The 21,567-nt window shown below is 33.9% G+C and overlaps 2 protein-coding genes across 2 annotated transcripts; both read right to left on the minus strand.

Annotated features, from left to right (window-relative positions):
* Positions 1-10,820: 10,820 nt before the first annotated feature.
* Rrp46 (exosome complex component Rrp46) lies at positions 10,821-11,907 on the minus strand. The gene is made up of 5 exons (XM_018540842.1): positions 11,740-11,907; positions 11,553-11,666; positions 11,338-11,459; positions 11,086-11,229; positions 10,821-11,003 (listed from the first exon to the last, which is right to left on the minus strand). The coding sequence occupies exons 1-5, from the start codon at positions 11,903-11,905 to the stop codon at positions 10,821-10,823; spliced, it is 729 nt and encodes a 242-aa protein (XP_018396344.1). The 5' UTR covers positions 11,906-11,907.
* A 793-nt stretch (positions 11,908-12,700) lies between these two features.
* On the minus strand, positions 12,701-17,791 carry Rsph4a (Radial spoke head protein 4a). Its single transcript, XM_018540802.1, has 11 exons — positions 17,673-17,791; positions 17,118-17,307; positions 16,790-16,989; positions 16,047-16,134; positions 15,380-15,643; positions 15,145-15,267; positions 14,537-14,690; positions 13,835-13,983; positions 13,494-13,726; positions 12,942-13,123; positions 12,701-12,792 (listed from the first exon to the last, which is right to left on the minus strand). The coding sequence occupies exons 1-11, from the start codon at positions 17,789-17,791 to the stop codon at positions 12,701-12,703; spliced, it is 1,794 nt and encodes a 597-aa protein (XP_018396304.1).
* Positions 17,792-21,567: the final 3,776 nt, after the last annotated feature.

The following is a 21,567-nucleotide window of genomic DNA, read 5'->3' on the forward strand; positions in this document are numbered from 1 at the left end:
CCAGTCAGCAGTTTCTTTTCAAGACAGAGATCGCTCACTAGCACGAGTACACAATATAACGGATCGTTTGGTCACCGAGAAGTTAGTGGCTGCTGTCCAAACGGTTGAAAAGCATATATAAGCACTCCGGATTGCCATTCGGTCGTCCACTAATCGGAGAGGAATTAGATGAATATCTTACCTGGAAATCGAGACCGGGGAACCTGACTCTTAACGGAGAGGAGTAAGATCCGCGGTCGAGCGAGCGAGAGGGGGGGGGGGGGAGAGAGAGAGAGAGAGAGACGGAACGGTCAAAGAGAAATGGATGAAGGAGGAGAAGAGTCTACGCCCGGTAATATAGTGGCCGAGCCGATCGCAATAACTTACTTTGAATAAATGAAACGCCGCTTCGCACGGCGCGACGATTCCGAACGCGAGTCAGGTTTCACCATAAAGCGGCAGTGTTGTCCCTTCAACGAAACAATGCCTAAACACTTGCTGAAGTAAGCGTAAAAGACGACACAATAACGATGGTGGTGTAGACAACAGATGCTATGTGAACGATGTCGTTTGACAGCTTTAACTATTATATATCAGCTTCGTTCTAATTTAGTCTTGAGCGAGTATTTCTCTTAATCTTCGGAACATGACGATATATTTCTTGGGTTATCTGATATTTATTGGTTAATATAAATTAAAATTTTATTAACACTTATATAGAGAGTTAATTCGCATCTCACACATATTTCAAATTCAAAAGTCTGTTTTCGCTTCCAGAAAGTTAAAAGAAATTATAGAACTTTCTTGAGAAATTCCCTTCCTCAAGTATGTGATAAAAATATATGCTATATCTAATTGTAAATAGAGCATTGCCATTTAACATAAAGCCCATTCTACAATTGCGTAAGCGTAGTTGTAAATGTTGTCAATTCTTACAACTACAGCCACTTAGGACTATACGTTTACGCGATTGTAGAATGGTTATGAATTAACACGACCTAAATAAAGTCGAGGGCGGGAGCGAAGGTTCCGCGTAATCGATTACCGTCTTCCGCCGAGCTCTCGGTAGAAATGTAATAGCGTCGGGGTTTAGTGCAACAGTGACTGTGAACGTACAGGGGGAGGGCAGAGCCAGCCAAAGTAGTAACAGACTGCGCGAGTCCTCACGTTGTCGGAATTTACGAGACAGTCGGGCCATCTTTTACAGGAAGCAACGCGCACGGAGGATTTTCAGCCATTGTATCGATCGAGGGTCTCTGCCTCTTTGACATGTAAGACAGTGGATGACTAACGATTTTAAAAATCAAAACTTGAAACAAAACTTTCGGTACTATTCTGCACTCTTGGACAATCTTTGAAGCGCTTCTCGTGATTCTGTCGTTTCAGTTTTGTAAGAGCGATTGCAGTCTTAAAGTCTCAAAATTAAGCGCGGCCAGAAATCGCATTGATCGCTCTTTGGCAGGCATTATATATATATATATATATATATAGTTTCGTCTATATTAGCTATATCATTAACCTTCCATATATACTTGATATATACGTGTGCAGTTGCGTTTCTAAATAATCCATTACCGGACCTTCGAAAGTCCATTAAATGCGGCCGTATAATATAATTAAAGCGAATGCCTTTCTCATGTGTTTATGTTGAATTGAATCCCGACGCCCTCGCATCAGAAAAGTCTAGTCGGGAAATTAAACGATGCCGCCGGCTATTGTGTACATTGTATTGTGTACGATTGTTTCCGGAGTTTCCGTTGGACGGCGATTCTCTTTATTTTGCACTGGCCGTGAGCAACACGAGAGACGTTGTCTGGATCGTTATTAAATCAAGCCCGTCGTAAATAACGTTTTGCTATAAAAGATTAAAGTTCGATAAAACACAAAAAGTAATTGAAGTAGACGCCCCGCTAGCCGTTGCTACATTGAATTTAATCGGTATGCCATTATCTGGATTGCGATTCCGCGATCCGCAACATTTGATATATAGCAATTAAACGAACTACACATTGTGCAAAAACACATCGTTTGCTTTGATATTTCTTTTTTCTGTTGGGTGTGCACTATTAGTCGCGCGAAAGATTACTTTAGCATTTATGAAATTTATCATAAATAACATTCTTCAGGGATAAAATCTCAGTAATGCGATATAAAGTGACCAAAGCAGCCGCCTTTCTTGCGTCGCGATACGATCGCACGGAGTGTTCACGAAAATTAAAACGTCTAATCGAAATTTCAAACGTTTGATCGAGACTATCGCGAGAGATAAGCTTCGCATATTATAAAGAATCGTCAACGTTTTAATAACTCAAGTTACTTTATTTAAATCCTCTTCTTATTAACCCTTCGAGTTATTTCGAATTTTTATATCGGTAGACTAGCGTTTGATTGCAGCCACGAGCCATCTACGATAGACGTTATTAAATCAAGTCCATCGTAAATAACGCAGATCTCTGCGTGCTCTTCTCCGTTTCATTCTCATCGACCATCGTTCGCGTACGTCTATCTATCTCCCTTGCTCTTTATCTGTATCAATAATCATGCACTAAACTCGCTCTCGTTCGTTTCGTCGCTAATTATTTTAATTGGCTGTTGCACATTCAAAAGAGATACCCAGAAGGAAGGTGGAATCGCCCAGCGGCGACTCTTCGCCCGACTACGACTGCTTCGATTACCGCCGCGATCGCGTCTGCTATCCTTTCTTTGTCTCTCCCTTTTTCGCTGCCCCGAGGCGTTTCGCTCGATTTCACTATACCTTAGTTAGTTTTTATTTTGTCCTCACTGCAGCATGAAATCGCTCGTTAGCATATTGATTGGCGATGACGGGCGACCACGTGGTGGTGGTGGGCACTGCTTGAGAAAATTAAAAGAATCGCGGATTAATATTACCGTTCGATATTGTCGTGACATATTTCATTTAGCATAATTATAATTGACGATGGAATGACACTGATTTTGTAATCTTTGTAACCTTAGATATAAATTATATAACGTAGGAGTATAGAAATTGCGCGTCTAACTGATGTACGTAACGTGACAGACTTTGTTGTCGCGAGAAAAGTATAGTTTGCTTTTATAAATACATTCAACGAGATTTACTTAGTAGACCGCGATTTATCGCGCATACGTTGACACAGTAAACTCTGCTGAGATTGTTATTAGTATCACATTCAAACTCTTCGCGCAAACGTCTCAACTGGCGGCACGCACGCATAAATCTTGGTTCGCCAATATTCGCCAACGACGCCAACAAGCGTGATGGAGATACCGAGAGAGACGGGAAGAGAAGAAAGAAGACGAGGCATAGTTCCACATAGAGCGGCAAGGAAGAACGGATCTTGTGCTACGACGAGAAGAAAACGATGAAAGCTCCGGAGTCAAGACGGGAAACAATCGACCGATCACGTGGGTGACGATCGGTCGCGAAAGTCGGGAACAGAAGTCTATGCGATGGCAGCCAATGCGACGAGAGAGCGGCGAAACCGATTCACAAAGCCGCAGGGGCTCCGCCTACGTGGATGTCGGCTCATCCTTCATTCTCATCCTTCTTCTCATCGCGCGGTCCTTCTTGTTGTCGTTTCTGTTGCTGCTGTTGCCTGTTCTCGTTCCTATACTCCCACCTTTGCTGCCATGCGAACTCTATGTGCCCCCCTTCTCGTTCCAATGGACGAGAGACCATCCCGCTCTTTCTCTCTCCTTACCTTTACTCGTGTCAATTAATGTCGTACCGAATACAACGTTGCGCGGCTACCTTTCCGTATCGTTACTCTCTTTTGCTTGTCCCTTACCTACCTTCATTTTATACCATTCTCCGTTTACCAGGATGGATTGATCGATGGCACAAGCCGTCACGATGAATTGGATCTCATTGCCGTATTTTTGCAGGGCTTGGTGCCCTTCATCCTTTTCGAGACATCAAGTTCAATTCGCAGATTGCCACCGTTCTTTGGTGACGAGAGAGAGAGAGAGAGATTGCATTATTTCCGAAATAGTCCGATACATCTTATAAACAATCTCAGAATATAAATCACTGTCTTGATATACATACATGTCCTTGGTAGTATAACAATTAGTAGATATCACCGTCTCGTATGTTACCTTTCATTTGTAAATTCTAGATTAATCGCGAGCGTTATGAAACGCTTCTCTCTCTCTCTCTCTCTCTTTACGATAAAGTAAATTTCCTTCAATAACACATAATAAAAAATAATAACACACATAAAAGACGTTTAATATATGTAGAACGTCATAAAGATACGCTCACAATGTCTTTTTATACACAATATATAAATTCTTTCTTCCCACTTAGAAATCGCAACTTAAAATTTGCATTACAATATATCACAGATCTGCATTAACAAATATTCTCTGGAATTAAATATACCCGTTACACGAATGCAATAAATGTGACTATTGGTGTGAAAAAAGTTGTACAAACTTCTAAAGAGATTAAGAGGCAGCGTAGCCGGCCCATAGAATAGCTATTCCGTAAAACTTCCACTTTTACGAATGAGGACCGAGCTAATGAGGCAGTTTGATTGCGTCATGGAGTGTCGGTTATATTTTTCTCTAACGTATCGAACGCTTGTTCATCTGTCCATCCATCCATCTATTCTTCATGGTCGATCGGACGCAGGCGGATCCGTGCCGCGATACTAAGGAGGAAGAGAGAGACATCTTGGTGGAACATAGCGAGGAGGAGATTGACGTGGCACGCTGTCCCGCTTGACAAGAATGTGACAAGAACCAAACGGACTTCGCTCTCTCGCCCGTTCCACTCCGTTTACCGATGCTATAGGCGGCTTCAATGCCGAAATCTCAGCTCTGAGCATGTTTTTCTTATTATCTTAACTCCTTCGGTGCGGAAAAAGAAGATCGGAAATGATTGCCCGCAGAACGCTATACATATATACGTTACATTAGACCCTTTGTTAGTTTATTCAGGGGGGTCATATACCTATATGATACATATAATTACACCATTCGCGAGTGATTCATGATTATCGAATGAAATTAAATAAAACACGATTAATATCTTTATCCACACAATCTGCCGATATAAATTAGTAACGGTGTCGATTTTGTCATTCGAAAATCAATCGCATGTCGCATTTCATCGATGCATATTAGAAATTTATGCTTTCAATATTGGATATGAAAAAAATTCAGTGGACTTTGAGGGAGGGCGTAAGAATAGCGGAATGGACCATGAAGAAAAATCATGTCGTTCAGGTGTAGTACTCATTGCTGCATGAGATCACCCGTGGTGTCGCAATGAACGAATCGTTTTCTCGGTTATTAAGAAACTATTAATCTTACTCGACGATCCCCGATCGGACAATGTTACACCACAGGATACTTGATAATGTTCCGTGGAATCTTGGTGCTCGCATCTTTTTATTACAATTATTCTTATAGCTTTTCCGACACTTTGATCTTTATCGATACCGTTGACCAATTACACTCGTTCTTATACACAAACATAATTTATCGGAATGTCATTCAATTACTTACGTTTCTTTTATCATTCAAAACTTGTCTGAAATTCTTAACAAAAGCCCTTATTTCCAAGTCATACATATAGCATACATTGACATACAATTATTTATTAAACACAATTTAAAATGGTTGACATTATGAATGTTTTATTTCGTTAACTAAGAATCAGCGAGATTACAGTTTTCTAATAAGATTTTTTTTGAAACACACACATACATAGGATAAATTGTTAATAATGAGATTATTAGCAATTTATTCTACGTATGTGTATCAAAAGAAATCTTATTAGAAAGCTGTAATCACACTGATAATACTATAAATCGCTAATAAAATTCGTATTCATACGATCAGATGACAAAAAATAGGCAAAAATAGCACGTCGATATTCAGAATACCGTGATAAATTTAGTGAATGAGACGTGTGACAAGGATTCATCATTCCTAATACGAGAAGCCCGCATCTGAGCCCTTGACCGATAGAGATGAGGTGCACGATCCCTCCAATGTCAGTTCCTCGATATACGATTTCTGTCCTACACACGGTGGCTGTCACTTCCACAGTTATGTTATGCGTCAAGTGACTTTTGCCTTCGACTTCGCATCGTGCTCATTGTTTGTTTCCTCATCACTTTTTGATATTTTGTCAGCCTATTTTAATTTAAAATGGTTTTGCATTATGCGAACTCTTCCATCTCTTTAGTTCTAATTCCATATCTATGTCCTTGAGTTAAAATTGATCAATAATATGTGTGCAATATTAAATTGTTATATAAAATTACTTATTTTCAATGTCATAATATTTTTTAATAGTTATAATTATCAGTATTTTTTTAGTATACATGATCGATTGAAAAATAAACTGACAATGAGACATATTTAGAGGATCCAAATTATGGTACTATCATTAATACGAACTGCTAAATGTTTCAGCGTTCATTAAGACATCGCGATTGCAAAAACCATGATCTTCATCGCGTAGACGACCGGAGACATTCGAGGCAAAACGATCGTAAATCGTCTCGAACCAATCGGATGTAGCGAAGACAGCAAAGGGCCTTACTATCGGCGGCATTGGGCAAAGGGCTCGGGTCTACACTGGCGTGTCCAATCCTTCGCGTAGTGCCCTCAGAGCGATTACCTCTGCAACCTTAACTTGATCGTTCATGCTAATTTCATAACAACTACCCTTGCGCCAATGGGCGAACACCAGCTTAGAGAACCAGAAGGATGCACGGCCCTCCAGATGGAAGGAGAGAAATGAAACTAAAGGAGTCTGGATGGGCCCACCTTCTCGAGCGGAGGTAGTGAAAGATGGCTATTTTGCACTATGAGATGCATGTTCGAATCCTATATATAGCGGATCGTAAAATGGAGAGCTCATCCGAAGCTTTTAACTGAAAATAGGAGAGTAGCATGGCAAAAGTTGCTGCGAGAGCCTTTTATACGAGGAACGGGGACCACTAGATTACCGTGTGTTATCATTGCAGTTGACAAGTTGTGATCGTTTAAAATTATATCCATCTCGCGTACTGAGGATTTATCAGCCCGGCTAGCATATCGCGTTACGCTTAGATTTATATATATATATATATATATATATAAATTTTTAAATAAATTCTTATGTTTTTTTTAGAGTAGGAAGAGATTTTAAAATCAATCAAATATTGCTTTCATACAATCTAATTGAATTTATTGTTTATAAATGTAAAACAAAAAAATGTGTAAATAATTTTAAATTATAACTTTAAGAAAATTAAACATAATATATTCAAACGCGCATAAAACATACAGTTTTTAACAAAAAAAAGAATCGTTGCATTGTGTTGTATTTCGCAAATTGACACATAGAATGACGACTACCGTACGCAAGATATACACAGAGGAAAATCAATTGCATACAATGAAAAAAACAAATGCAAATTTCCATTCTGCGTCTGTGCTTGTGATACGTTTTGTGATTTGCAAATTATATGTATAGAGGCATCTTTAGGTTCTCACTACCATATTACATAGTAATGATCACAATCTCGCGTTCAGATATAGATTTTCATAGTCTAATTTTATATTGTTCTAATATTTTGTTCGTTAGCATCTTCCAAACTTTTTCTAAAACTTATTTTTTTAATTTGAACTTAATTACGTAATATTATCAAATAATTATACTACGTACAACTAGAACGACGCATACGTATTTCCGGATATAATATTGGACCAAGCAAGAAATCGAAATTATTATCAATAAAAAAGATTAAGAGGTAGAAGAAGATAGTGCGGCGCATAATAATATTTTGCCTTCCACAATTTTTTACTCTCTCTCTCTCTCTCTCTCTCTCTTATCCAAAGGTATATCTACCCTCTCTGAGTTCATCGTCAAGTCGCCGCGACTTGCCAGTGGCTCTCTCCCAGTTTTCAGCTGCGAGTATTAATTTCACGAGAGAAAGAGAGAAACGAGAGGAGAAAGGCGGAGAAGAAGAGAAGCTGCTGGACGAGCAGCAGAGGGGGCAGAACAAAACGACACTGAAGACCATCTATGAGATGAGAAAATAATAATAAAGTGGAAATGAGCGAGCCGGTCCATAAATTGCTCCGCTCCTTGTTAATGGTCTGAGGGCCCGAGGCGACCTCAGTTAAACGCGGCCCGGTCTGACCCGGCTTTGACTGTTGTCTTTCTCTTTCACTCTCCTGTCCTTTCACACTTTCTTCATCTCACTCCGCCTCAGATCTCTCTTGGTCTTGGGCCCAACCGGAGAAGATCTGGTCCGACCCGTTCAAGACGCTTATTCTCTCTTTCTCTTGGAAGGCTCATTTCTGTACTTAATGGACGTCCAGAGATGTTCCCCCTCCATACTAAATCTTTGGATTCTTGAGAGCCAGAAAGAAGGACTAAAAGGGTCCGGAGGACACAAAGGATACACATCGATGGTAGGTACAGCCTGTGATTGGCGACCAGGCGTGGCTCTACCGACAGATATCCGCTCCTCTTTAAACGCATCAGAATCGAACGTACACTGAATACAAGTTGCATTTCCAGACTATTCACTTTCAAGACTGCGAGCTTCTTGACAGTAAAGTACACACGAAACATGTGACCCAAATCAAATAATGTTAAAGTCTACGACTATTTACATAAAATTAAATGTTTCTTTTTAATATTATATGTGTAAAACGAAGAAAAAAAGAGAAAAGGGAGAGGGAAGGAGTGAGTGAGTGAAAGAGAGGAGGGAGAGGGGGGGGGGAGAGAGAGAGAGAGAGAGAGAGGTGGGAAAAATAGCTTTTTTTGGTTATTTATATTATTAGGCACATTCAAGTTGATAAAGCGGCTAGCCTGCTCGCCAAACAAATAAATATAATTGGTTATTACTTATAGATCCAACCAATCATATTCGATCGCTCGGCGAGCGTACTTCGTCGCTTTGCCGTCTTGAACTTGTCTATTTTATAGGCTATATTATATTTACGTTACTCTCTATATATATATATCTTAAAAGCTAAATTAAGTTTTATGTCAATTATGTATTTGTTTTTACAATTAAATATCATTGCGGCAAAATATTTCAGTGATCAAAGAAAATGATAATTATTAAATAGTAAGTAAAAGTAATTTATTATATATATATATATATATATACAATTTAACTAAATTTATAATACATTTTAATTAAATATTTAATTTTTGTTTCTAACATATGATATATATCATTTTTTCTAAATTTATTGCTTTAATATTAATATTCTTATTAATTCAATATTTTAATGTTCTAAAATCATTTATAATAAATTGTATATACACGTACATAATTATATATACATATGTAATTAGAACAAGCCTATAAGCTCGCTCTCTCTCTTAAAAATATATTTTACTCTGAAATATACATTTATTTCATTGTTGCTTGAAATATTTATAAAAAAATTTGAAGCTTGATGTTATAAATATAAAAAATTTAGAAGTTTCAGTATGTTTCAATAATAATTTTTAAATAGAAGAAAGTATGTACATGATACACTAGAGGGCAGCAGAAATCAGAAAGTATGTTGCATCCTCTTTCGGTAACATCTAGAAACTGGAACGCAAATTCGTGATCGATAGAAGTTAAGACAGGAAATATTTCCTTCTTTAATTACGTGCGAGCAGTATAATAAATGAAATTAAAAAAAATTTTTTGTAATTAAACATGAACATTAAATATGAACATTTAAACTTTTAGCCATTTTACTCACAATTGAATTTCATTGACACAAAGTTGTGTTCACGATATAATGAAAACGAAAACGACCTCGATATTAACCAAAAGAAACATAAATATACACATTTCTCGGGAAACGTAAATACAGATCTACTATGTATTTAGTTTTGAATATAGTACTTTTTTAAATAAGATATTTTGTGACAGGTGGATAGATCGGGGAGGTCCTGTCAATGGCCCCCTCGTTCATCTAATATTACACCTTTGGACTATTTTTTTTATGGAGATATAACAAAAAGGAAGTCACATCTCAACCATTTAAGACGAAAGAAGACTTAAGACAAAGAATACATACTGCTTGCACTAAGGTGACTCCAGAAATGTATTTAGAGTGAGACAAAGTTTTGTAAAAAGAATTAAGTGTTTATATGTTAATGGTCAACAATTCGAACATTTAATAAAATAAAAAAAAACAGAAAAACTATGAGTTTTATTTAATTAATTACTTATCATTAATTTCAATGCACTCTACATTAAAGTTTAAATGTTCATAATTTTTGATAGGATCATTTTCTAAAGAAATGTTTCAGACAAAGTTTATTTGTTTTTCCCCATAGAATCCAAATATGTAACATTTTACAGGGGATCCCATTTGAAACTTTGAAGTTATCCTCTGACCCTTTTCAAGTGGTGGATTTTTGTTTGCATAGTTAGAAAGGCTCCTCGAATATGTGACATTTTCTCATGAACAACTTTTTGATATATATATATATATATATATATGACATATATTTTTAGTTATTAACTTGTAACACTTTACATGGGCCACTCAGTATACATATATATTGTATATATGTATAGTGTATACTTTCAATAAATTTAATACTCCATGCATTCGACAAATAGAAATCGTCCAAATATGTAATTTGTGTTTCAAGTTGTGCACCTGAATAAATGTTGGCAACTGAAAAATTTATATTGATAATTGATAAAAAATATCTTTTAATTTATATTTAAACTCACAGCGTCCTAAGAATAAATGACTAATAATATAATTATTTTTTCTGTAAATTTTTTTTAATATACATGTTTAAGATTTTATTGATTAGAGAAGATGGTAAAAAAAGAACATTTATTTGAAAATAAAATATTATGTTATATTACATTTGTATACTTTTTCGTTACTTCCCTATAATATTCAAACACATATTTACTAACTTGTCTGCATTTATCCATAGAAGCCAAGAATTCGTTTTGAGAAAATTGGCCAATGCTATGACAGCATACAATATCTTTGTTAATACTGTCAAATGCGTATGTAAATTCTGCTCTTGCATTCTGTAAATAAGTTTATTACATTAAGAATAAAATATTTCTTGAGAAAAGATACATATTTTATAATTTCTTATTATTTAAATACTTTTAATTGTGAGCTGTCAGGATCTATGATTATTTCCCTCGTTCCTTTTTCTATCATGCAACTAATAGCTGCAATGGTAAATCTCATGGAAAGTCCTGAATTAATTAGTGCCAAACATGATGCATTAATAGCACAAGCTAGTAACTGAAATTTTATTTGCTTATAATTTAATTTTTATTTGACAGATTTATTATTAATATATATATGTGTGTGTGTGTGTGTGTGTGTGTGTGTGACACAGAGAGCTCTTACCCCACCAGAATCTTGCATTTCTTGTAGGTTAATGCATACCATGGTATTGGGATGAAATGAAACTAATATAGCCGATTCACACGTCTCTTTTATATATGTTTCAATTAATCTATCGTCTACTTCTGAAATAATTGATAGACAATTATTAAATCCAAAATAATGCTGAAATATATATAATAGTTAGTACATAACTATTTCAATTTCGACAAACTTACTCGCTGGTCCTTTAAGAGGTGTATATGTAACTTCAATAGAAACTTTGTCATATGCCATTTTTTGGCTTCTTGCTTCTAAGGGCCCATTTATACCTGCGATAACTGTGGTATCACCTATATACATAGGAGAATAATTAGAATATTATATTAACAAAATTTTATCCATGATATTTGTAATATCATATACCTTGCATAAACATCGTAGAACCATCAGATCTTGATAATAAATTAATTTCGCAATTTATTGATCGTAATGTACAATTAATTTCAGTAGCTTCTTTAGTCATTTTATCTCTTAAAGTTTCTGCACGTAAAATAATTAGCAAGACAACAGCGTGAGAGGTTAAAACCATTGACGAATAATACAAGCACAAGCTGCTGAACACGTGGCGTCATCAACGTAAAATAGTTTCAATATAGCATCGTGAGTATTCGATAAAGAAGATATCTTCCCAAGATAACATAGCGAATATATAATTTTATACATTTTTTCGAATTATTTAATATTTATTGTAATAATATTGAATATATTTATATATATAATATATATATATATTTTAAAATTGTATATATATTTTATTATTTCCTCGGAGAAATATATTACATATTTAATAGTAATAATAGTATATATAGGGAGGGGCATTATAGGAGCAACTTTTATTTGACACTTTTTCTTCTATTGTTAAAAACAAGCGAGTTATTCAGGTGACCTGTTTTAAATGCTCCACTCTGTATATATGTGTAATAATTTCTGTTAAATTTCCATTTAAAATTGAATTATTGTTAACATTGAAAATGATATCGGTGTCGAAACGTTTATTATGATTGTTTATTTTTCATTAATTTAAATATATATTCTTTGTTCTTCAACTGTAATTATTTTATGTCGGCTCGTTGCCCGCGAAATTATATGTATTTTCATGTATAATAATTATTTCAAGTATGTCTCAAGGGTAAAACTATATTATATAATATCTGTATATATAGGATCATATATCATCCTCCTAGTACACTCTTTAGGAGAAATATTGACAAAAATTTAAAGATATACTTATTTTATACTATATACTGGAGACACTACCGCGTCTCCTGATATATATATATATATGTATATAATGTAACATATGTGTGATAACATGCCAAGAAAATTATTCATCATCTTCCTTATCATTATTTGCTTCTTCTTCTTTTTCTTCTTCGTCATCCTCCGTCTCTTCTCTACCTAATATTTCGTCTTCTTCTACAGGAAAAAATTATTTTTAGAAAAATAAAAAATTAATGCGTATACAATCTCTCTCTCTCTCTCCCTCTCTTTGCATGCGTTATACTCGATTTTTTATTTTTTAATTATTTTAAAAACTAAGGTACATATATTTTTTTAACAATTACCTGCTGATAATGTTGGTGACAAATGTAATTGATATGCCTTTTCTTCTTTGACAACAGGGTCACAAATTTCCATAATTTCTGGTCCGATTTTGTACTGATCTTGAACAGGTGACATATGAGAAGGACTATAATTATACGCATTGTATTTGTGACCCCAGCCAATATACATAGTAGCAAAACATCTGTAAAATAATATTAAAATCATTTTAGCATAATTTTACGCATAATTTTTTGTAATGTAACTGTATAGTTCGACATAATTTTTCATAAGTTATCATAAGTTGCAAATGTTCATGGAAGCGAGTTACATGATTATTTAACGATGGGCCATAAATTATGTATATGTGAGATATTAAATAAATTTCAAACCGTTTTGTTAAATTAAATTAAATTAGATGATGTGTGTGTGTGTGTTATGACAAAATATTGTATATACTACTTTTTTACTGCAAAAATTTATATAAAATTACTTTATAAATGTATCAATATAGTTAGTTTTTGAAGTAATCTGAATAAGTGTTAATGTCGAAAAAATAGGTGTATAATATTTACTTTCCTACCGCGAATGCAAACGCTCCAGGCCAGATATTTGATCTAATTAAAGCTACTGCAACATCTGATTGTACATATGACGACTGTCTAGCAGTCCATGGTATCACGGAGTCGATAATAGCATCTTCAGATAAAGGAATTAAGAGAGGTGGTCCGATCTTTTTCTCCATCATCTTTATTTTATCTTTTTCTACGTCGTCTTCTAGTTCTTCTTCTTCTTCTTCAAATACTTCCTATATAATTAAAGCTTCCTATCAAACAATTTGATGAAGTACTTCCGCAAGTAATCACAAAAGATAATTTTACAAGAAAAACTAAAATATTTAATCCAACCAACTAACGTCGACAATATTTTCCTCCTTGGAATTCCACCAGACAGTACGTCCTTGCTTAAGAATATATGGACTATGATGACACCAATTTGACATGGAAGGATCTACAAGATCCTTGATTGGCAGTGGATCATAATTCATGTTTTCTAATAACTCATCTTCTGTGTAGACTATACATACGTATGTAAATGCAATAAGGAATAGAAGAATTACTATTTCGTTTCTTTATTCGTTACTTTTTGATAATAATGTTGCAATTTTTTATGACTATAATAACAACTAATCGCTGAGATAGCGCTCACAGGTTGAGAAAATCACTTAAATCACTTTAAAATTAACTTGCATTATACTATGCATTTACTTACTAAAAAAAGTAATAACTTATAACGAATAATGAGTAATATGTTATCTCGTTACATATAATAAGTAACAATCGAGTGACTTTTTAACCCTAATGTTACCGCGGTTATAGTCATAAAAAAATTTGTTATTATAACAGATTAAGACAAGGGAAAAAGGACAATATTATACACTGTTATCTTATTCTGTAATATAGTCACTTTCATTCTCTGTGTAAATGATATCATTTTTAAGGGTTAATATATATAACCAATGATTTTATTGTAACTTGCATATCTTTTCATTGTTTACTAAAACAATAATCTACAAAACGATAATTACAAAAATTAATAGAAGTTTGTCATATATTACTTCCTTTTCTTTCTTCTTCTGTCTCTTCATCCTCATCTTCTCCACTGAATACGAAAAAGCCAATCGGCGAAACGTGAGTGGTGGCACTGATCCTTGCAATTTGTGCGCGAAGATAATTTTTTTCGGTACCAGGAAACGGTGGAAAAGTATGAATCTGTCTCGGAACAAGAGAAATATATAATAAATTAAAGAAATAATCCGAAGAACTGTGGGAATGATTAAGTAATTAAAGTGATTAATTAAATTCATTATGTTTAAATTTTTATTAGGTTTAAAATTCATTTGTTGTTTGATTTTAATAACTTTTCTTTCCTTTAGCCTGATTGTTAAAAAACTGTTATATCAATATAATTATTGTGTATACAATATATCATAGAATAATTAAAAAATTTACGTTCTAATGTAATCTTCTCCCGCTTCTATTCATTTATTGTTATTGCATATTGTATACCGAAATTTTACTATCATGTCACGTATATCACTATAGTATTATAAATAACATAATAAAGTATATGGATTAACGTTTTAAATGTATTATATGGATCTATCATATTTACAAATAACATCGTTCTAATCTAGGGTCTCCTTCATTAAAAGCCATCACGTACCGGTGTTTCCAAGTTTCCCGTACAGTATCGAACAATCTGTCGTGCAATTACTATCTGCTGCGGTGTAACCGTTGGAAGTTCGATCCACTCGTCCACTCCAGGCGTGTTGCATACAAAATACACCTAAATGCGGTTACCACGAGGTAACGAGAAATTATAGAAAAAATATGTGACGTGACGTTGGTCTAGTGTCGATTTAAATATCTATTCCGTTAAAGTTTGTAAATATGCACACTTTTTTATTGAGACCGCTCCCGATTCTCTCGGTCGGTACTTCCGACAATGGTATCCACGGATTAACAGGTAGCGATGGAAAGACGAGATTCAGAGGCTTTCCTTCTGACTTTATATCTTTACGTGAACTTTTCGTTGTTTTGACAATTCCCTCTATATTTTCTTTTTGAGTTTTTGTCGCCGTCTCTTCCTCCGTAAGTTTCGTCGCTATTTTGACTTCAACTTCCTCCTTTTCTCTTTTAGATTGTGCTTCATGTTTCTCTTGCTATTTTTAAAGAAAATATTATGATATTCTTAGAGAATCTCAAGATTGTACAATTTGTTAATTGTATACAATAAATTATATATACTTATTTGTTTAAGAAAAACTCATATAGCTGCAGGATTTCAATATTATAAATATTTTCTTTAATTTGTGTTTTTGATTTTATATGGTAGGGTATATATGATAAAGAATACACAAATGGATAGTAGTACGTAGCATAATCAATTTTTTCAACGTCATTCATAATGTTAAATATTTTATATAATACCATGTTTACTTAGAGAATAGATTAAATCGCTATGCAATGTCTTTTGTGCTACGTATAGAAGAATTATGTCAGAATTTAATTGTATTTTAATACTATTTTACTTTTATTTTATATTTTATATAACTAACATTTTACCTTTAATCTTCGAGCAAGTTCATCAGCTTCAAGTTCAGCTTCTAATATATAATAGTTTTTAGGTTTTCCAAGTATTTTACCCCAAAATCTAAAATACCAATTAATAGGAAAAAGATACATTTATTAAACTAACTTACACAAGGGTATAATACAGTTTTGGAATATATAATACAAGTTATTAGATCTACAACTTAATTCTCGGTCCTTGTTATCAGGTTTCGATGTAAAATTATAAAAGAACGAATATTAACCTAATCAATCTCCTTCATTTTCCACCTAATATTTTCGCCTAAAGCCGAGAAAATCATTTCTTGAGCTTTCGTGGCATTTTTCTTTAGCTGGAATGCGAAAAGGAGGCAGAGTGCTTCAAACACTGCTTTTCGAACGACATGGGATGCATTCTGCAGAACGACAACCGCTCACTCAGCGCTCAGTGAGCAATCGTCATACTAGGTGCATCCAGAAGCACGACCGTTCACTAAGCGCTCAGTGAGCTCTTGTACCTGTTTGGTTTATATTTTTAGATCTAATGGAATATGCTGAATGCACCTATATAGTTTTCACTACTATTTTTTGAGATTAGATTCGTAGTACCAATACCTATTATACCCTATTTTAAGGCTTAGATGGCGCTTCAAAACGACTGTATGGCGAGAAAAAGATTCAAATTTGAATAGTCGATTGAATATAGGAGCTCTCTGAGAATTAAGTTTTAGATCTAATATTAATTAAGTCTCAAATACCTAATATTTTCAAGCGGCATTGTCGAGACAAATTTCCGAATTGATAAATTAAGCGACACTATTTCATGTCGCGGCAAGCCTACACCCGTCTGCTCGAAGTAAAATAAAAGATCCAACAGATTGGGAGATTCCTTTTTCTTATCATTTTGCTCCTCATCCTCTATTCTCTCCTGTTCGTCTTTGTTAATCTGCTTTACATCCTGCCGCGATTGCAAGAAGATTGAAAGGTAAGATAAAACAAAAATTATAGTTTGTCTTGTTTGTGCATTATTAATTAGAAAAAAAACTTGGAGTATATCGTGGTTTTGTTATTAATTCATTGTCATGCCTGAAAGAGCTTAATGAGCTTCTTGGCGTCGTCGTATTGCATGGGTGGTATGTACAAATCTTGAAGATAGTCCGACTTAATTTTAAATCTCTCCTCTTTCAATTTTCTGCTGTATTCTTCAAAAATATCGACAACGTTTGATGGTCGTTCAGCTAATACTTTTGCCAAAAGCTCGATTAAATGGTCATATCTAATAAAAATTATCATTATATGTAAATTAATAACAATTTATTTACTCAGTATTGTTTACTATATAATAGTGTTTCTTTATTTTTATTTAATATATTTCGACTTCTATAACGTTTAAAAATATATGACTACATAATCTTACAATTCATATTTCAGACTTAACGCAATATAATTGTTTTTACCATACTTTTCAGTAAACTTTTTCGTACCACTATTTTTTTATTTTCCCTAAAGAACATATACCATATAATAAATATGTGAAAAAAATATTGAAAATAAAGGTACGTCTCAAATAGAGTACAATCATATAAAAATAATGAAAAAATCGTATAATTTTTCTGGCAAAAGATTTAATGATGCGCGTACAAACTGTCACCCGATTCCGTGCTGTGTTTTTGAAGAAATAGTTTCGCGCGTCGGATATCATGCTTGACACTCGGAATGTCGTCGGAAAGTACTTCTTCTACGATATAAGAATATGCCATACTTATTGTGTTGTTTTTTACGCCTCACAATATGCGACTAGTTCATAAAATTGTATGCGATGTCACATCACCGGATACTCAGTAATATTATCGCAGTAACGTAACCACTACGCAAGTTCTGTCATCGTTTGGTAACTTATATCAGCGCCAACTGATTTTTTTTAATCGGCGCTGTTCATCCGTTTTTCCGTTCATTATCATCCTGTGCTGCGAAATCACTGCGATTGTGGTTACAAAAATATAAAATCTTATCTAGTGACCTAATTATTTCAACACATTGCACTGCTAAAAATGCTTAATCAGCTTTGTCAAAAGTAGATAGAACGATAGTTGAGATAAATGTCTCCTACGCATTCCTATCGAATAAGAACCCATTTCCGAGTGAAGATGCTGTAAGCTGTGTATATACATAACACTTTTTGAAAATATTTGAAATTTGAAAATACTTCAATATTTAAAAGAAAACATTCTTTTTTCTTCCTCAGTATAACGTTAATGAATTTGATGTACGCGCGTGAATATAATATAGTAGTCAAAAAAATCTATATAAAATTCTTTGAATTTAAAATGTTTGTATACATTTGAATCCTTCAGTTATATGTAATACTTCCTCTTCTTTTTCTGCATTCTGTATTTATATTATATGTGATATCTATAACGATATACAGTTATACTATGGATAATTCTCTGATTAAGTAAATTAAAAGAAAAATGTGGATGAATAATATGACTTAATAAAGATGAATCGCACGCGCACAGTTTCTATCAACTTGCATCCTGGAGCATACTTATCGTCTATCGGGTGTCCTAAATATGATGGACACTTCTCGAGGTCACTGGTTGTTTCCTTTAACGCCCACCTTTCTTTTCCAGCGTAGAACACGTGTCCCCCGTCTTCAAAAACTACCACAACAATAAATGTTCAGATTTCTTGAAATTAAAAGGTTCCAAAAATTTATAATGCCAAGAGTAGCTTTAAAAATAATAATAATAAGATTTTTTATTTCCGCTTACAAATTTGACTATATAATTATTAAATTATGAGATGAGAAACATACACACACACACACACACACACATCTTATATGTTACTTTATTAATTATTCACCATTATAGCATATGCACGTTTATATAGAGATTTATAATTTTTTTTTATTACAGATATACCGACCAAAAATATTTGTTCCGTAAAAGTTATCTAATAGTCTAAAAATAAATGTCTTATAAATTGTATTTATGAAATACTGTTTTTTAAAATTATTCTTTGTTCTATTATACTTATATATATGTATTCGTATATATACGACATATGCACTAATGTCTAAAGAATTATTATTAATAGAATTAGAAATTGAAGAGTGACTTTGGAGAATAAATAAGTTTGCTTTTATTCCTGCGCTATCTAAACTAATATACATGGTGTAATATGAAGTGAAACAAATATACGTTTCATTACAATAAGCTTAAGATTGAAGATACAGTATGATGATAAATTTTTGCTTTTTTTGTAAAATTATTAATAAGTAAGTGTCTGTCATTAAAATTATAATTTAACGTCACAAATCAATAACATCTTTAAATATAATAATAATCATTGTATTTTTTTAAAGGTATCACATTAGATTCACATGAATTCATACAATCGGACGTTTCAGCTTTGTTCGAGCTATCATCAATGATATCCAAACGATGAATACAAAAATTATTCGCAGTAGTCAGATTCAAAAGAGCAATCGAAAGAGAGCTGTAAACTGAATGGACAAGCAGATTTGTTAAAAGAACTGAATCGTACCGAAAACAATATTGAAATAATATTGAGTGAATTTCAATATTGTATTTGGTGCGGTTCAGTTCTCTTAACAAGTTCGTTTGTTCATTTCTCTAAAATAATTTCCTCTCATTCGTTATGTTTGGTCAAAGTTTGCATCTGCGCTTACTTAGCTAAACAGCTAATTGTCATTGATGCTTGTCAAATATAGAATTAAAGAGGCTCTTTCGGTTGCTCTCTTGAATCTGACTGTTATAGCGAATAATTTTTGCATTCATCGTTTGGACATCGCTGATGGTGGGTCGAACGGAGCCGAAACGTTCGATTATATGAATTCATGTGAATCTAATGTAAGATCTTTCAAAAAAATACAATAGTTAACTATATTCATAAATAACTGTGTCTAGTTTAGTTCTCAATTGCTCGTCAATTAATGTATATTTATTATTACATATTATTTAGTATCTCGAGAGAGCTCAATTAATTTTATTTTTATATTATTAAATAATATTTTTTATTTATAAATTTTCTTATATATAATACGAAATTTTCTATCGACATTATAACCCGAATATACTGCAGTCATAACCGCGGACAATGCGTGCGACTTTAATTACAATTCGGTTGCTACATCGTCAACAAGCCAAAATTATGGCTGTGTCGTACCGGAAGGTATACGGTCGAGCACGTGGCAAGCTTCAAACATTGGATTGCATATAGTTCAGGATTTCGTAATTTCAAGAGTTATAACAGGTGGTGTTGGACGAACACATCATCCCACCGATGTAGTGTTCAACATGCTCTTCGACGGACCAGCTGCGTCACTCGGCATTCCGCTCGGCACTTCGCCGCTGCATAATGCCACGTAATTAACAAAATGGTATGCCGATTAATAAAACGTGAACGCATGATTACCCAGGCTGGCATGTATCGGGCGGACGGACGGATTCGGAGCAGAACGGATTACCCGATTCGCCGAAATTCAATAGCCACTGCAGTTTGACGCGCATTGTTCGCGCGACGGCCAGATGCGTTAATTAACAAAAGGCCGTTAATGTATGAGCGTCTATCGCAGATGCGATTTTCAACTAATAACGATGATAAACGAGTTCGAATAATCCGACTCTCGCTCATACGTGAGATAGTCCGATAGACGACAATCGCGCTACTTTCCTCGGTCATTCCATTTTCCGATATTGTAGTTAACGTATAGTTACTGTACAATTATAGTATGTCAAGTGTATATATAATGCGTTTTCTTAAAAATAAAAATTAAATATTTTAATTTTACACAAATATAGTGTAGGTGTTAATAACTATTAATAAAATGTGCTTTCTTAGTTTAGTGTGAAAATTATTTCATCAAAATTATTTCTTTAAAAATTCCTAAAAATTTATTTGTTCATAAATTAAAGAATATTGTAACTTTGACAGTTTTAAGGATTTTTAAGAACAATGTTTAGTATATAAAATTGACAAAAAAATTCTTAAAGGAAGATTTATATAACTTGTAGAATTTTACATAAAATTGCTTATATGAAAGTTTATATAAAAGTTTTGTATAGGTTGTCTACATTTCTTTTTATATAAGAATTTCAATATTTTTACGAATCTTGATAAAAAAAAAGAGAGTAAGCAAATATATAGTTTCCAGAATTTTCCTTCGGGAAAAGTTCCTTTACACGCTTCATTGGCGATACTTTTAAAGAAGAGCGAAGAACGATAAATTTGTTAATCAAGCGACATTGGTATAGCTTTTCGAATGTAGACGACGAGTGCTAAAGTTATTGCTCGTAATTTGCGGGTGCGTTGGAGTATGAATGAGTTTCTACCTCTCTCTCTCTCTCTCTCTCTCTCTAATCATTCCATTCTCACCAATCGACCACCCCGTCGTCTTTTACCAGTCCTACTCATCCCCTCCATATTTTAATTTTTTTTCTTCCTCTTATCTCTCTCTCTGTCTCTCTCTCTCTCTCTCTCTCTCTCTCTCTCTCTCTCTCTCTCTCTC

This window comes from Cyphomyrmex costatus, unplaced genomic scaffold (genome assembly GCF_001594065.2).
Source record: "Cyphomyrmex costatus isolate MS0001 unplaced genomic scaffold, Ccosl1.0 scaffold270, whole genome shotgun sequence".
Lineage (NCBI taxonomy): Eukaryota > Metazoa > Arthropoda > Insecta > Hymenoptera > Formicidae > Cyphomyrmex > Cyphomyrmex costatus.

Coding starts and splice junctions, on each gene's coding strand:
- Rrp46 (XM_018540842.1), bottom strand. CDS start 11,905: ATGGTTTTAACCTCTCACGCTGTTGTCTTGCTAATTATTTTACGTGCA. Junction 11,460..11,552: donor ACCTCTTAAAGGACCAGCGA/GTAAGTTTGTCG, acceptor CAATTATTTCAG/AAGTAGACGATAGATTAATT. Junction 11,230..11,337: donor AAATGCAAGATTCTGGTGGG/GTAAGAGCTCTC, acceptor ATAAAATTTCAG/TTACTAGCTTGTGCTATTAA.
- Rsph4a (XM_018540802.1), bottom strand. CDS start 17,791: ATGGCATATTCTTATATCGTAGAAGAAGTACTTTCCGACGACATTCCG. Junction 17,308..17,672: donor ACGGAATCGGGTGACAGTTT/GTACGCGCATCA, acceptor AATTTTTATTAG/ATATGACCATTTAATCGAGC. Junction 16,135..16,789: donor ATGCCGCTTGAAAATATTAG/GTATTTGAGACT, acceptor TTGGTATTTTAG/ATTTTGGGGTAAAATACTTG.